Source organism: Heloderma suspectum, chromosome 7 (assembly GCF_057233095.1).
Source record: "Heloderma suspectum isolate Gila_16-S chromosome 7, 16-S_ref, whole genome shotgun sequence".
Taxonomy (NCBI): Eukaryota; Metazoa; Chordata; class Lepidosauria; order Squamata; family Helodermatidae; genus Heloderma; species Heloderma suspectum.
Window position 1 is genome coordinate 32811182 of NC_139464.1, and position 18108 is coordinate 32829289.

The 18108-nt window shown below is 42.8% G+C and overlaps 1 protein-coding gene across 1 annotated transcript in view; it reads right to left on the reverse strand.

The window, feature by feature from the left end:
• Positions 1 to 572: 572 nt before the first annotated feature.
• Positions 573 to 18108, reverse strand: part of KIAA1549 (KIAA1549 ortholog) — a 147424-nt gene continuing 129888 nt past the window's right edge. Inside the window, exons 13-20 of the mRNA XM_084811727.1 lie at positions 17253 to 17458; positions 14657 to 14880; positions 13183 to 13327; positions 11338 to 11643; positions 10562 to 10614; positions 9469 to 9617; positions 7373 to 7527; positions 573 to 3864 (exon numbers count right to left, since the gene is read on the reverse strand). Coding sequence (XP_084667853.1) covers positions 3610 to 3864; positions 7373 to 7527; positions 9469 to 9617; positions 10562 to 10614; positions 11338 to 11643; positions 13183 to 13327; positions 14657 to 14880; positions 17253 to 17458 — 1493 coding nt within the window. The 3' untranslated portion in view covers positions 573 to 3609. The remainder of the gene's footprint in view (positions 3865 to 7372; positions 7528 to 9468; positions 9618 to 10561; positions 10615 to 11337; positions 11644 to 13182; positions 13328 to 14656; positions 14881 to 17252; positions 17459 to 18108) is intronic.

Here is an 18108-nt window from a genome sequence, read left to right on the forward strand (position 1 = left end):
AATAAACAATGTGCCAAAATGTGACAGGAGGAGGGGAGGGGCAAGGGTGGAGAGTATGGCCACAGCACCAGATCAATTTCTTCTTTTAAAAAACCAACCAACCAACCATGGTTTCAATGGGAAGGAGCTAAGCTACGTGTAAAAGAAATAGGCATATGCATCAGCTCCTGCAGTTGGATTGAATCAGGTTGCATTGGTGCTCCTATGTTTGCAACACATTACTGCAGCTGTCTCCAACCTGGCGCCCTCCAGAGATGTTGGTCTGCAACTCCCATAATTCATGGAATTATTCCTGGCTGGAAATTATGGCAGTTGTAGTACAATACCCCTGGAGGGCGCCAGGTTGAGGAAAGTTGCATTACTGGATAGGGGTCAAAGCATACAACGCAGCACTGCAGATTCAGGTATCAGCTAAGCAAGCTTTAACACACTTGTGAATTAGCCTCTTGATAGACCTTCAAATCAGTCATTAATACCTAAGACAGAAAATGCACTGATGCCTCGCAAAGAGCCGCTTTCAATCGTCTTTATACCTCCACACAAAGAATTGCTTTCAATTGTGTTTTATGCCACTGCTTTAGCTTTAATTTAGTCTAAGTTAAAAACAAAACAAAATACACTCCAACAAATAAAATAATTTAGTTAGAATTTTCACTCGCATTACGTAGGTTACAATTAAGCAATGGCCATATGACAGTAAATTACACCTCACAGCTAACAGTAAAATTAAAATTCTGTAAAAACTAGTGCCTGGATGGCTTGTACCATCGTATCAGTAGGAACACGTACAAATGCAGAGATTCCCTCTAATGCTGAAATCTAAGGTTTTGTTATTCTAAAATGGTCTTTTACCACAAGTTTTATCTTTTTTGTGTAGGTTTGATCAAGAACCAAAAGCAGAGTGTGGTTTAGGATAAACTAGTGCTGGTGGTGGGTTATCACCCAGGCTGGCCTTCTCCATCTCATTTCAAACCACAGGCTTCCTTGTTTTATTCTTGTATAAAAAACAGGCAGCACATCTGCATTCATGGCCTTTGGCAAATTAACAAAAAGCTTAATCCACCACGTCAAGGGAGTTTTCACAAGTGATGTTAAGGGTGCCTCTCAGGGCCAGTTTACTCATTACATATTTAGGTGTACACCTAGGATTTTTTTTGAGCATACACTTAAAACCATTGTGTGTTTAAATGATCTTTTGTTGTTGTTAAAAGACATGCATGAACGAACCAAGGCAACCAACCACTTGTTTGGAAATATATACCCTATAGGTACACTAATCAAAGAACTGGGATTGGCCGCAGCTCCTTGTGAAGTGTACCCTCTATTGCACACTCAGCTTTGTTGCCTCGGAATGTGTGCAACGGCCCTTTCACTTCTTTCCCAGTACTTGAGTGCTGTTGCTCATGTCTAATATGGTAGACTGTATATGAGACATTCATATTAAAATTTGACTGAGGATCCAATTGGAAAGTGGATTGGCATTCACATTTGGTGTCTGATGGCTATTTTGGTTGGGATTGTTGGAGGAATCCGTCTGGGTGATGGGAGCTCAATGAGTTTTCATTGGTGTCCGCCCCCCCCCCCCCCCCCGGCTGGAGCTTCGGCCCATTTTCCCTCTAACTGGCCTGACTTGGTCTGCAGCAAGTCAGGCCAGTTAGCATATTTTCCACATTTTTTTTACTTGCGCAAATTACAGCTGAATTTTGCGCAAATTTGCATAAGTATGGTCACAATTTGCACAAATTATGCAAATTGCTTCTGACACCAAAAATAATAATAATACAGAAATAGTCCCCAGAGTTTGGGGAAAACCTGCCACTCGGCTCACATATGCAAGCCAAGGCAGGCAGGCAGAAGTCCATCAAGCCCCCAAAGGGCTGGATTTCCAAGTGACAGACACCCCTAATTTTGGTCACCTGTGAACAAATGTCATCCTAAATCCTTTCTGAAAATGGACGCATCTACCGAGGCTCACCTCTTGGGACACATGGCTTCTCCTGACCTAAAAGGTGGTAGGTTTTGCATAGGAGGTTTTTTTTTTTTTTAATGGTAATCATGGGAATTAGAAATGGGGGAAATGCTTCAATATGAAATATGCATAATTTTCTACCTCAGAGGATGGGGACACTGGGCTTAGGCCTAGGCTCACAGAGGCATCTTGCCCTCCACTTGAAATGGCAAGGGAGAGAAGCAGTGAGGTACACAAGTTAAATGCTTTCCCCTCACTGGCATGTAGCTCTCAGGTTAGAGGTGGTCATCCCGAGGAAGGGAGGCAGGCAGGCAAATCAAAGGGTAGCGCTAGGGGCCCAGTGATACTCCTTTGATCAGGATCCCACAAAAACCCAAGGTTTGCTTATTTAGAACATTTCTCTCCCAACTTTTCCCAACACTTGAGGCAGTTTATGGGAAAATAATTCTGGCTGGCTGGCACATGCTGGGAGTTGTAGGACTCTCTTTTTTCTGTTTAGGATTGCACCCTAAGTGTGTAAGAGTATCTAGCCTGAGCTGATTTTGTGATGTATTAGAGTAGTCAATTGGATAATCAGATGTCTCTGCTAGTCAGTTGTATGCAGCTGTTGGGACTCAAGTTTGTATATCATTACAGGTTGACAGTGGCCATGTTTGTCCCAGGTGTGGACAAGAGCTATGCATTCTTCTCATCCTGTGTAGAGACAGAGTCTTCTGTGTCACTTGTGAAACTGCCCTGAACTTTTCCATCCACTCATCAGTCCATCCACTACTCATCCACCAAATACCTTAATAATGCCAAGTAAGTCTTTGCTTTCTTTTTAAAAAGGAGGATTATTTTGTTTTGCCAGCCTGAATATAAATGATTATATCCTTGGGTTTTTGTTTGCTTTTTTTTAAAGGCCATGATTTCAACTTTGCAAACAACAGGATGAAGGGACACTTTGAAGCTTCAGCACCAGAAGAACAACAAGGAAGAGTGCAGAGAATGGCTCCATTTGGAAGCACAGAGCAATATTTAACAACAATTATTATTGTTCTGTTTTAACAAGTTGCTCCAAGTCCTTTATTTGAGGAGTCTAACAGTGGTTTCATTAAACTAATTACTTGAACAGGATCAACACTGCTTCTTGTGTATTTGAAGAAAAACACATCAGCAGCACACACTATCCACCTTCCCAAGGAGGTCTGAAACGGTGGGATTCTTGTAGCCTCTCGTGAAGCAACTAATTCCATCTTGCAAACTTGGCTTTCCTTCCTCAAACCAAGAGTCTCGTGTTCAAATGCATTGCCATCTTAGGGAATGGCATTGTCTTCTTTGCAGTGTTTGGGTTCTGGACAAGAACTGTCACTGAATTGAACAGTCCCAGCCAAAGCACAATTATAATACCTTAAAGCAGGAAGTGAAAAGATGGCTGTGTGTCAATGCTTGCTATGCCTTCCTGGCTTTCCCTCCCATCCACACACAAGTGTCTCTCTTGTGTTGCTGCAGCTGGGGAGTTCTTTTCTGTTGGTGTAATAATCTCTGGTATTGTACACGCTCACTCCTCTGACAGAAGAACAACAGGCTCTTGCTGGCTTCCTGCGAGTCTAGCTTCCATGGGAAGCAGATACTTGGCAGATTTGCAAGGACATGACAAATCAGCTGTGGAGGTTCTGCACAATGGTCTGTTTCTGAGAGAGCCGGAGAAGCTCCTCTCGGATTGCTTTGATGAGAGAAGCTGAGGAGTGACCTGGCTGGAGGTCCTCAGTGGAGCTGGTGTTGTAGCAGAGCCCCGGGCCCTGGTGGTTGCTGTGTGGAGGCTGAGCAGGTGGTGCTGAGGGCTGTCGGGCCGAAGCCCTCGGCATCTGGAATACTGGTGAGGAGGAATATTCTTGATGTCCAGGCGTATGTGTCTGGGGAAAGGCACAGAGCATTACTGCAGTTTCTGCTTGAGAAGTGTACACGAGAGAAGAAGAAAAACAAACAGAAAAGGCAGAGAAGAAAGGGGCAAGTTTATCTTGGGTCTGAAATGTAAAACCAGAAGGTTGAATACCTGTAATATTTCCAGAGAGGTAGCCATTTTAGTCTGTTGCAGAGAAACACACACATCAAAGCATCTTGTGGCACCTTAAAGACTAAATTATTATAGTATATATTTTCGTGGATTACAATCAGCTTCGTCAGATGCAAGAAGTGTTATCCTCAGTTGGCAGAAATTGAGAGAAAATGTAAGCAGTAGTCAACTGTACTTATTTTAAATACACTTTAAGCTTCAATACTATTGTCATCTTCAGTATGTTTTGCTTTTCATTTCTCTCTTTTGCCCCTTCTACACCCATATGTATATATATAAACCTGCCACCTTAGGAAAACACTTCATGCATCTAATGAGGTAGGTTCTAGTCCATGAAAGCTTATGCTATAATTACTTTATTAGTCTTGAACGTGCCACAATACACTTGGTTTTGACATGGAGATTAATGGCAGTTCTGGAAAAAGCACCATCTACTTGTATCAGGAACCTAATACATGTACTGGTTTTATTTGAGGCCAAAAAAGACAACTAGATCAAGATACATGCTTGTTCAGACAGTATGTATTTGCAAAATGACTACAGGAACACTAAAATTTAAAAATATGCGTTTGGCTTACCTAAAAAGAGCAACTGACTCGAAAAAGGGGAAGTGGGCTGAAGAGAGCCAGAGGTGAGTAATTTGCTTCAAAATACATGAAGGTGAGGAAAATGAAGATAAGCCGTAACAATCATCATATTGTAATAAGTTGCATGAGAGAAATGCATTTGAATGGATGATGCATATACCGATCATCAAAATCAGCAACGTTTGCACATCCAACTGGCTCTGTTTAAACATCAGCACCGACAAAACAATACTCCCTGTCAGTGGAGGCTGGTAGCTCCGATGTCAGTGGGATGATGAAGCTGCTCTGGGTTTCAGACAGCACTCTAAGGAGCTATCTAAGGTGCTTCCACACCTTGGATAGCTCTTTTAGACTTCTGCCTGGTTCTGACTGAAACCCAAAGCAGACTCACTGCCCCACCGACATCAGAGCTACCAGCTTCCCCTGCTCCATATGCTTTTGAAAGGAGAACCCCCCCCCAACTCTCCACCCCACCCCCACAACCTGTAGATCAGGAGTGGGGAACCTGTGGCTGTCCAGATGTTGTTGGACTACAGTTTCCATCATCCGTGATAATTGGCTATGCTGGCTGGGGCTGCTGAAAGCTGGAGTCCAACAACATCTGGAGGCCCACTGGTTTCCCACCCCTGTGGTAGACTGATAAAAAACAGCAGAACTTGAACAGTACCAGTAAAATAGGCTGAAGAACAAACAAACTGACAGAGGGCTGCAAAGCAACAGTGAACAATATTAATAATGGCAAGGGCATGCAGGAGAGGGAGAGATTCAGCTTATTGCTGTGATGTAGAAAAACAAACACCAAGGGGTTTATTCCAGCAAGAACCAGCAGGTGGTAGAGAGAGAAGTTTCAAGCACAGTACTAATATATGGATAATTCAGACCCAGAAATGTTGTTGTCAGAGGCTGCAGGGCCCGAACCGGAAGCCCTACAGATCAGGTACTGGCTACCTGTAGCACCGCTCAAAGGAGGAAACTGCAGGCAGTTCCAGGTGGGATAGTCACACAAGAAACCCAAACCTTCCTGGTCCAGGAAGTCAGGTGACACTACAAGGCCAACCTGGTGCCACTGGCTGATCTAAAGCTCTGAGACCTACTGATCTCCCTCACTCTGTGCAACATGTTACTGAGGGAAGCCACCAGGTTTTCCCTCTGCACTGCCAGCACACCGGTCTTTGGCTTGCCCACTGCCTACCTGCATGTCATCTGATTTTACACAGGCAAAGGAAAACTATATAGAGCGTGACAGCATGCAGCACTTCCAGAGGCCTGCTCTGCATTTCTTTGTGTCGCAGCCGCCATGTGCCTAAGGCTCCTGCCACGTCTGCTGAAACCACAGGTCTATCATAACAGTCTTGGCTGCAGGAGCCCTAACCTAACAGCTGTCATATGATTGTAGGATTACTACAAAATTTGCTACAGGACGAGTTCCAAAAAGACCCCAATTTTTGTTATAGTTGTGGGCCCTTCAGATCCTTTCCCATATTATGTTGCATTGAAATGGTGAGCTCCCCAGTTCCACAGTGGATACACCCATGGTACACTACTTACTAGAGGTTTGCTCCTGTAACCCAGGAATTGAGAGACAAATTGCTTGTGTCAGTATCTGATTTGCAGCAGTGCTGAGACTTCCAGCTCTTCCTTCTGTAAGTCAGGACTATGTTATGAATATTTATTTTATTAAGCCCCCTTTTTACTTATTTCTCCAATAAATCAATTTGCAACCATTTCAGCACAGAGGGGGCTGGATGGGATGGAGGCACCATTATTGCTGACAATAATGGACACCAAGCTCTATTACCTTCCTTCAATAAAGGACAGATCTGAGGACCCAAGACAATGAGGGGTCAAAAATCAATAGTGTGCTATGGTTAATTCTGGAAAGAACTTAGGCTGTAACCAATAATAGTTGTTTTCAAGCACTTGACGGTGGTATAATAGGGCTTTGTTGCTTGTGGTGTGCAGACTAATCCCACTATCCTATCTCGTTCAAGAACATTGTGGTAGTGCTTCAAAAACACGTGAAACCTGATTGACCAGAGAAGGCATTTGGACGAAAGAAATGAGTATGCACAAGATAGGCAACTGTGCCTCCATCATATCATCTTCAGCATGCTCAAAAACTATTGACTATCTCCACACCAGAGCATGATCAATTACGGGCAGAACAAAGGGTCTGGAGGGGGGGAGAGAGAGACTGTACAACTGAGCATGAATGGACCATGAGTGAAAAGTGCTATGGTTTTCTAAGGGGTGGGGAAACTTGCCACAACTCAAGCATGCATGGTTGAGTTAGAAAGGCCACATTCTAGAAGCAGCATCTTTCTGAAATAACCCCCCCCCCCAAAAAAAAAATCAAATAGCTTGTTGTCTTGTTATATTCAGGGCACCTTCATACTCAGTAGCCAAATTTTTCCAGTGGCAGGTACTGATGGTGAAAGCAAGAAGCAGGGATGGGGAACCTGTGGCCCTCCAGATGTTGTTGGGCTACAACTCCCATTATCCCAGAATTTTTGTCATGCTGACTGTAGCTGATGGGCACTGGAGTCCAGAATGAGAGCCAACAGTGAGAAAGAAAAGGACAGAGAAGCAGAGATTCAGGGACTGGAATGTGAATGAGACAAAAGCAGCAGCTAAAGGTCAGAGGAGCAAGTAAAAAAATGCCTTCGGAGGAAACTCCCAAGACAGTACAGGATGAAAAAAAAGTTAAGTGAACACAAAGACTGCTTCAGAAACTATTCAAACATGAAGCACAGTACTCACTGCATCTCTCCTAGCATATTCATCCTCTCCACGATACGGGGGCCACCCTGGTTCCCCTGGCTGGCCATGCCCTGCTCTGCCTGAGAGGATTTCCACCTGTTGACCTCCGATCCTGCTAGCAATTCCCACCTGAGTGAGGTGCTGTATCTGAGAACCTTAAAAGCAAATATTGTTTGTTTTTTCTTTCATCTTTCCATGCAGCAACAGAAGTGTAGAGGGCAAATAAAATGGGAGGGGGGGGAGGATGCAGAAGATCAAACACAGAAGTATATGAGGGTTGTGATGTGTGGAAAAAGGGAACTCTTGACTTTATTTGTTAAGTAAGGGTTCTTTTTAAAAAAGACTACCAAACTAGGGACAACAAACAGGACAACAACAATTAGCATGCAATTGTTCAAGCAAGTCCTTTTGCAAAGGGAGGGATGTTGTCCATGTGAACAACAGTTTGCATGCAGTTGTTCAAGCAAGTCCCTTTGCAAAGGGAGGGGTGTTGTCCGTGTGGTTCAAAATTAAGGCTGTGTTGTACACAGGCATGGTGGGTCAGAGAAGTGGGGAAGAGAATGGGAAAAGAGTAGGTAACATTTCTAGCCCAGTGAGCCTATCAACGCTTAGCCATTATGAATGTGTAGTTTAAAATGATATCCTTTGAGGTTTGCATGCTAGTGCTTTACCCTTAGTGGAAGAGAGAAATATTTGCTTACTTCAGGACACTCAGCTGTACAGTCGTTGCAGGAGCCGAACTTTGCTACAACGGCTTTCAAATCAGTTTCTAATGTGAATATAGCAAATGGCTATAACTCTCTTGGCTGCTTTCACCACCTCTCTTTTGAGGCTGAGAGGCAATGGCCTTAGCCAATCAGAACAGTACCTTGAAAATGTCCTCAGGGCTGCTTCTAATCTTAGTTTTGTATAAAATACACACATGCTGTCATCAGTTATGGAATGTGCTCGTGTGTAAATCACCGCTTCCCCTATTAAAACACACAGAAGTTGTGACTGGGAAAAGGATAGGCCCTGCCTTCGTGCATTTTAAAGGGAAAAGCGAGGCTTTCCAGTCTTACATCTTTCCCAAATGCGATGGTATGCATACATCTTATATGTGGACATCAGTGTCTGTGTATAAAATTTAGTGTGAAAAGCTCCCCGCAAGCTGGGAAGCTAAATCTAACACTGTTAACCTGGACCAGTTTCTAGTGGATGGCAGTAGAGGCTTCATTATTAATGGCAACAGAAGCACTGTTGGCCCCCGGCCAGGCTTTTCATCGCTTCATACAATAAATCAAAAACGTTATCTACAACTGTATGCCAGAAGTAAAATAACTTTATCCACAGGTGCATTGTGAGAATCTTTCCAGTTGAAAAAAATGTCTTGATTCCTTACAACAAGGGAAATAAAGTACTGAACTACCCTGAGCCCTCAGTTAATGCACACGGAGCTTACGCCCAGCTTTTACCTGCTGCAGCCATTGTACATAATGTGATAAATCAGTGTTCTGCAACCAACATCCATAAGAAGAGCTGTTGATTGAGAAGTGTTAGGAAACCTTTCAGGAATATGGCTGTAACATAACCCTTCCCCTAATGCTTGGGGCTAAAGAATAAATGGTACAAACCCTTATCCCTTTTATTGCTTGCTTCTCAGTATCCTTATAATAGAGCAACTGAATGACATATATACTCACACACTGTAACTGCACAGCTGAATTGGGGTGGGGGAATCAAAAGGCATGATCCATCCCCACTCATATGGGTGGGGTTTCCCATAAGCCTCAATGGAGCCCTTTCCTCCACCCTGCCCCACCAGTGCTCAGCTGGAAGTACACATTAATAGGTGCCTTGCCATTACTTTTAAACCATATACAAGTCCTATATATAAATCCAGCCGTCCTGTCCCCCCCGCCAGGTCCATGCATGGTTACTTGTGCTCAGAGTTGAAGGGGACTGATTATGCTCTTTGTCTGTATCCTAATTGTATGAAATATCTTAGCTGCCACAGTGCCACAGCTGTTTATAAATAAGTGCTGAATTGTAGAATGTGCCCAGTTTGTATGAAATGGAGTCACTGCAGCACACAATACTTAGGAATCCTTAAGTACCTGCAGTGCTTCCAACTGGTCGCGGCCGTGCAACTGATGGTATTTCCTCTGGGTAGATCCCTCTAGTGGAAAACTGGACATCAGACGGCTGTTGGTCTGGGTGCATTAATTCAACAGGAGGAAGAAAACCTGGGCCCAGGGTTTGCCTGCTGGAAGAGCAACAATGCAACACAACACCATCATGTTTGACTGGCCCCTGAGGAAACAGCATCACATGTTCCAAGCACGCAATTTGCCACTTGTCTGCTTCACCATGGGCAGGTCTTCCCATATACCCAGTAGATTGTGAAATGCTACATGTGCAGCTTCCACAGCACGATAAGACATTAGAACAGCTGTATGGCTTCCTCATGTGCAGCTTACATTCTGCTTTAGTCTTAAAGATCTAGCCAGAAGTCCTGTATGATTAGGAGAGAGCTAAAAGTGAAGCCTCCGTAACAGTGCTCTCCTTTACAGCTCACTTTCCTAGACATAAACAACCTGTAGCCCTCTAAGGCTAGAGAGAAGAGAATCAGCATAATGCGTAGCTGCCATAGTTGTGGCTGAGGGGTGAGCATCTGCACAGGCAAGGAGTGACCACCAATAATTATCTGCAAACTTTTAACAGTATATATTTTGACATTTTAAAACTTGGCTGGTTGCGAATGAAACCTGCAGCCAATCCTTATTCTTTTCCCACTAGCAAAACCAGCCACATATCCTTGAACAGAACTAGGGAGACAATGAGGAAGACAGTGCTTCCCATTCACAGGTAGATCAAGGAGGTTCTCAGTTCACAATCAAATTATCCTAAGTCAAACAAGCTTGCAAAATATACTCTTCCAACTGAAGTGGTTTTATAACATTCCCAGCTGTGGGCACAACTGTACTAAACATTTGCAACTACTGCCTGAGAATTGATGAATAAAACCTAATTGTTTTTAGTGTTGCTCAAAATCAAATTTTAAAATCAAAATTTCAAACTGGAGAAATGTGATCAATGTTGTTCAAAACTTCATTTTAGCCCTTATTCTTCAGCTATGCTCGTAACCAAGCAAAGTTTCATTCATTCCAATGCTAGCAGAAAAGACAAACCAAGTGATCAGAGAACTACCTCTGTAGCAGGCCTGGTGCTGTTGAAGGAGTCATTCCAAATTCCATATATCTCTGAAAAAAGACCATGCATCAAGAACTTGTTTTAAAAAGAAATTCAAAATGTAAAAGAATCTATGACTCTAGTTTCCTAAGATCTTTTGTTCTTGAATTACAGTAGAAAATGAGATTTAAAACAATTTGTATAAAGTTAACTGGGTATGAATCAGATCATGAACAAGTAATAGGTTTTTAAAAAACAAACAAACATGTTTTCTGGATTTTATTTGTAGAAGGTTGACTCCCACTAACAAACAAGAATTTTCTTGCTATATGCAAAGATGTGCCATTTTGACAGGGTCGTTTCAGTGGATTCTCCTCTTATGCATAATTCAGAACCTGGTTTCCGCTTGTACAACATCATCTGTGCTAGTGGATTGACACAGTTGAATACTGCCCATGACGGCTGTATATTACCCCCAGTATATGCCTTTCAGCAGTATGCCTTTCTATACAAATTGCTGGGCAACCTGAGCAGGAGGGTGCTATTGCACTCATGTCCTGCTTCCCGTAGGGATCTGGTTGGCCACTGTGGGAACTAAATGCTGATCCAGCAGGGCTCTTCTTAAGTCCTTAATCATTCTTAACCCATACCTAATCTTTGGAATACGGTGAGCTATAAACTGTAATAAATAAAAAAAAAAATGGAGAGCACAACAGCTGAAGTGGCCATTGATTCTCACAAGTTTTAAAACTGTTGAGTGAGTTCATGAAACGACCACCAGCTGGGCTGCTTACTGTGTGCGTTGGGCCGTATGGCGACCCCCACTGGCTGCTGGCGGTGTCCCTCGCTGATCGAACAGGAGTGTTTGTTGGCTGTCCCCCCAACCCTCCAGGGTGTGTGATGGCAGCAGAACTGGATGCTTGGCTACTGGGGGCCACCAGGGCGAAGGCATCATCCAGGAGTGAATGCATTGTCTGCCGAGCCTCTTCAATGGATGGCTGAGGAGGGATGTATGGAGCAGCGTGTGTGGGAAGGCCTGAGTACTTCCCCAGTTCTGTTGAAGAAGGTGTCTGGGGTTCAGCAGGAATGTCAGGGTCAGACTATAAAGGAAAGAAAGATGGTGGTGTAAAGAAGAGAGCATTGCTTAAGTAGCTGTTACATTAAAAGCTCCCACTATTTTGAGAGCGACTTTACTTGTTACAGTGATGTCATCTATGATCGACATTTTACAACTGCAGACATTATGGGATAAGCATGTGAATCATTAATAGCATCTCCTCTCCAGAGTAGATAGGTGGTGATTTGCCGCATGTTCCTGAAAGTATTATGACAAGGATTTCAACCAGAGAGTGCAAACTAGCCCTAATCTCTCACTCAACTACCTCACCATCAGCATATTTGCATTTTGTACATTATACTCAAGTTCAAAAGATACATGATTATTATCTGGTACTCGTACCACCTTTTCTACACAGTAGATGAGGCTAAAAAAGAACAGCACATATGATTTTTAGAGGAGACACTCAGGAAACTGAATGAAATCCTCTGAAGACCTAATGAATGCACTGAAGTCATACAGAGAACACTTCTTTTACAGTTAAGCTGAAAACTAACTCATAGTAAGACTGAGCACATCTGGCCAGCCATTCTCCCCAACCTTCACCTGTAGTTTGTGTGTGGCTGGACACACATGCTGGCTCCAGCTGGGGGTTCCAGACTGCAGATGCACATACCATCACTGATTTGGGTTTGCATAGGGAATTGATGCTCAGTGAATGAAGGCATTTTCTTGAGTTCCTCATTATACATGCCCTACTAGACAGAAAATCTATCTAGTAGGGCAGGACAGCCTACCAGGAACATATTACATCAGTTATGAAGGAGTTGCACTGGCTGCTAATATACTACCCAGCCAAGTTCAGGGTGTTTGTGCTGACATATAAAGCACTACACAGCTTAGGACCTGGTGGAGAAACTTCTCACTTATGTACCTGCCTGGATATTAAGATTGAGTGGGGATGCCCTTCTGATGGTGCTGCATTTGACTGGAGTTTGATACCTGGCAACCCAAGAAAGGGTGTTCTCAAGTCTTACAAGTTTTCAGCACCAACTAAAGAGCTATTTGTTCAGCCAGGCTTCTGATTGAATTTGTTTTGCTACACTGTTTAAACTGTTATCTATCTGTGTGACTGCTCTCCCCTGTTAGTTTTTTGGTGGACGTTCCATGATTCTATTATGTTTTATTAGTTGTACCCCCCTTTGGGATTATTTTATAATGAAAAGCAAGCAAGCAATTTCATAAATAATTATAAAATGGAGTAAGACTACTCAAAATGGTTGCGAAACCCTGAGTCTGTACATTTGGGGAGGGGGACGTTTGGCCCTCTAGATGTTGCTTGACTGCAACTCCCATCAGCCCTAGCCAGCAGAGCCAATGGTGGAAGATCATGGGAAATGCACTCTAGAAACATCCGGAGGGCCAAAGGTTCCCCATCCCCACTTAATATGATCTTTCTTCATGATGTATTCTAGCAATACTCAGATTCAAACTGGCACCACTAATGTTCCTTGGAAACCAAAGGCCTTTACCCCTTATCGTAAGTATAGCAAGTGCTGCCTTCCAAAAGGTCTAAACATACAATATATGCAGAGTTGTTGACTCCTGGAGGCCTCTTGTATGTCCCATCACTGTCAGTTGTGATTAGCCTGTCCTTGTCAGCATCCATTGGGCTTCCATTTATCTGATGCCTTCGACGCTGCTTTGGAGAACGTTTGGCTCGAGAGCTATGAAAAAAATAAAGAGAAGTAAAAAGCTAAACACCTTAAGACTTACGAGCACCAGTTAAACTGAAGCTGTGGGTTTTCCTGAGCCTTTTCAATGTAGCATATTTCTAAATGCTTGAGAGTTTGTAGAATCTGAACCACGTAAAAGAAAACAAACCTTTTTATTTGCCCAGGCCTTTCAGGTTTTTTGAAATTTGTCTACAGATGCTTTATGTTAGAATGTTCATCCGCTCCACTGTTTGTTTTTATATGTTGTATTCTATTGTTTCTATTTTAGCAAGCTGCTCTGAGAGCTTTGGCTGGAGAGTGACCAATAAATAATCAAATAAATAAGTAAGTAAGTAAGTAAATAAAAGGCTCATTGCACAATGCTGTTAGTTCTCAAGGCATTTGGGGTGGGTTAGGGTATTTTTAGAAATATGTTTTTAATGTAGAATTTTATTGTTTTAAACTGTTTCTATTATTGTACATTGCCCAGAGTGGCTGGGTGACCAGCTAGATGGGCGATTAATAAATTTAATAAATTAAATAAATTAAAAAATAAAATAAAGATGCACAGCTAACTTAATGGAATACAGTAATTTGAATGAGTCAGACAGTAATCTGGACCTAAGGGAATCAGGAAACTGCTTCACCCTTTATTTATTATCATTTTAATTTACGTTTTATCTTGCCTTCCCACCCAAGGGGATGACAAAGTGGGTTACAATAATAAAGTAACAACAATCTAAAGAAAAGAAAAAGGTCAGAGTAAATCTATTCAAATATAAAGAAGACACCATCAGGAAAAGGAACCAGATGAAAATTATTCTCCAATGGCCCAATGAAACAGAATGGCCTTGACCTGTTTCCAGAAGACAAGAACAGCAGTAAACTGACCGCATGGCCATCACAAGGAGAGGGCATTCCACAATCAAGGAGACACTATGGAAAAGACCGTGTTGTTGGTGGATGTCAAGAAGGGCACTTGGAACCGGTCTCCAATTTAGAGATCTTAATGCTATGGAAGGCTCGTATGGAAGAAGCCCCTCTCAAAATAACTAAATATGCTGTCCCAATTTGTGAGGTCTATTAAAAACCAAAACAATAACAAACATGCTAAACCTTTTTACATCTCAGAGCTCAGTATTTCACGTCTTATGTTGTGCCTATTTCTTTTCACCTTTTGCAAGTAAGCTGCCTGCCTTAATTAACATCTTGTACAAGTCTCACAGTACAAATATCACAAGAGTTCACACATTTTCACATTAACAGAGAATGAATTCCTTTCCAAATGCGTGTGCGTGCGTGCGTGCGCTCTCTCTCTCTCTCTCTCTCTCTCATTCTTACCTCTTCCTGGGTTCTATGAAAACAGTAGGCATATTGCCACCGGGGTCCAAGATCTTGTCTATCTGCATCTGTGCCTTGCGGTACATTCTTTGCTGCTCTTTGGTATCAATTATCACCATATCATCCACGATTGGAAACTCATAGTGTCCTTTGCGCTTGGCTCGAAGTCGGATCTTGTTGCGATGATGCTCAATTTCAGATTTATGCCTCAGAGCTGTTTGGATCTTTAAAGGGAAAAAAAGCAAGAAGCATAAAATATGTTTTGGAACACACAACTTTCCTCTGCTGTGACAGAAGGGGTCATGTATAGGAGGGAAAGCATCAGAAGAAAAATACTGAACACACATCCCACTTACTCCTCCTTATCTCATTCTCCAGCTTTTAATTCACCCACAGACGTTCCATGTAGAAGAATTATTACACACAGCATGATGATTAACACAGCAAGGGCAATTAAGAGAAAGAGCACAGAGAGCTAATAAAAATGCATGACAAACAGCAAATTATACCTCCTGCAGGCTGTCATAAAAGCACAGCAGCAAGGAAATCAGAGGGGATCTAGAATACAGTATCAGCTTATATGGTAAAGAGTGTGTGTCTGTGTGCACACATTGGCACATGCATGTGAACACATTAAATTGGAGACACACCTCAAAGGTTTCCTTTTCAGTATCTCAGAGGGATTCACACCTCATGTGTGATTATACGAGTCACTGTTCTGGGCATGCCTTCTCTGGGTGCAGGTAATTCTCCTGTGTCCTTGCATTGGGAGTGACTGCATGGGCAATCATCTTTGATGCAGTGATGCAGCAGATTTATTGCCCCCAGTGGAAGTTGACTGGAAGGAGGCAAAACCAAATCAGCGAGCTATACAGAGACAATGCCGACCTCTTTCCAATTTCATCAGTGTAGGGACAAAGGCTTGCTAAGGGGTTTACCTTCCTTCACACTCCTCTCTCTGTCTGCTATAATAAGGACTGGGGGGCTGTTTTTTCCCTTCCTTGAGATCCACATTTTCTAATGCTATTTGGTTGGTGGGCCATTTTCAAAAAGATGCTATCCAATGTTAGTCTTACATAGACTAGCCCCACTAAAATAAATGAGACATAAGCTAGTCACAACAGGTCTACTCAGCATAGGACTAACATTGGATACTACTCATAGATGCATTCACCTTTATATATAAAAATACCACATTGAGCGCATATGTATGCAAGCATGTGTACGTGCACACAGGTGCATGTGCGTGGAGGTGCATACACATATACAGAACACACAAAAGTGAATGTACACATTTGCTCCAATCCAGCAATGTCTTACAAAACTCGGGAATTCAGATGAGCAAAAAAGTTCAACAAATCACAATACCTTGTGGAAAACGGGGAACCTGTACATAAGAAACCAATGCAATTACCTCTCCTGCGAATGCATAAAAATAAGCATCTTCTTCTCCTATCTTTCCCTTTCCACCATCACCTATGTGGTTGTCTCTATGCAGAGCAATTCTTCCAGAGAAGAAGCTGCTGTTGAGAATAGGAGACAGGTAGCTCTCTCTGTTGCCCATATTGCGTTCCCCCCCCCCAATTTAATAATGGTCTTCCCATTTCCTTAAGAAGGCACACTTGTGCATGACATATCTCAGTAAGATGAGGCTGAGATCGCATTTAAGAGCAGGATTAATAAAAGCTCTGGGAGACATGTAAGGGGCCAGGTTCAAAAGGGGACCACATGTGAGGCCTGCTCTAGACTCCTCAAGCAATGCGCTAAAGCAGGAGTGGGAAACTTTTGGCTTTACAGATGTTTTGGCCTACAACATCCATCACCCTAGCCGACACAGCCAATGCTGAAGGATAATGAAAGTTGTAGGCCTAAACATCTGGAGGGCCACAGGTTTCCCACCCCTTGCTCTCAAGATGTATCATAGCTGCCCCCAAAAGAATGCTGGGAATTGTGGTCCAGTGAGAGTGCTAAGGATCTGTTTAGTCATCCTCTCCTCCCCTCTTCCCCAGGAACTTTGGGAACTGTAGTTCTAAAAGTAGGCAGGAGCTAGAAATCTCTATTTAATCATTTTAAGTCAGTGATGTAAATATTCTGTTAGGGCTTTTCTACATGAGGCTTTTAATCCACACCTTTACCAATGCTTCTGTTTCTGGATTCTTCGCAGGATTAAGATTGGCTCCTTTACACGTGTTTTTTTCCAGGTTTTTTCTTTCTCTTCCTTTCCTTATGTTCCATTACACAAGCACTAAGTAGTGCTGTAGTATAGCGGAATTGCACAATTACACTAAGCTTTATCCTAGTGTATTCACAAATACACTAGGCCACTCGAGTGTATTTGTGCCATTCCTAGCCATTTGTGCCAAACTTAGCCATTCACAAATGATACCAGACTTTCATAGTTAGAAAACCCCCCGCTAAAATGGATGCAAAGCACAGGAGAGGCCCTGGAGGATGACAACGTTGTATAAAGGACCTGCAAACTACCATGACGGAGGAATCACGTGTGCACAATAAAGGCCTCATGTAGAAATGCTCTTAGTGTGCAATTTATGATCTCTTTATCATGGGTTGAGAAACAGTTTACCAAAAGGATTACCTCCTTGTTAATTTTGTTGGTCTCTGCTACTCGGTCAGAAAGTGGCTGGTTCTGAACTGGAGGTGCTGCAATTGGCTGCATGGCAATTAACTGGATCTTGCTAGGGACCCTTCTGCTGACTTCTGAGGAGCGTGACATTCTGTCCACATGCTCAAAGATGGAGGCTGAAGAGTGTTGCTCTGTGCCATTACTGATCTGTGGGGGGCCTGAATGACAAGATAAAAAGGTAGAAAATTTTTGTTTGTTTAATAATCTTATCAAGGCCCGATGAATTAAAATCTTTGCAAAATGTTCTGGATCAAATATTCCATCACCATTTGAATGATATCACTTGAATTTTAACAAAAACAAATAATCATAATACGAATAAAATGAATAAGTTGATGGGAGTGGCAGGAGCCTCTGGCTCATCACAGTGCAAACTTATACCGTGTGCTGTTCCTGCAACCTGAGTGTTAACCCTGCTGCTTACCCTTGCCAAAGATCTAGCCCAATGCCTTCAACCATTTCATTTCATTTTATTCATTACATTCCCATACCACCCAATAGCCAAAGCTTTCTGGGAAGTTTCCCAAGCTTAAAACCCTAAAATACATAATATAAAACCAAGGTACAAATATATAACAATTTTAAAACAAGCAGCTTCACCCACAGTATGGTAATGGGAACTAAAACCAGAGGTAGGTGAGCAGGGAAGTCAGTGACAGCAGTGCCCAAAGCCACAGGTAAGGACCTTTATTTATCACCTAGGAGCAGACCAGTGGGGAAAGGTTCCCTCTCAGGTCCACCTCAAGGCCCCACTCACAGAAGCCATTCATCTCATCCAATTGGCTCCCAGGGATGGGGAGCAGCACAC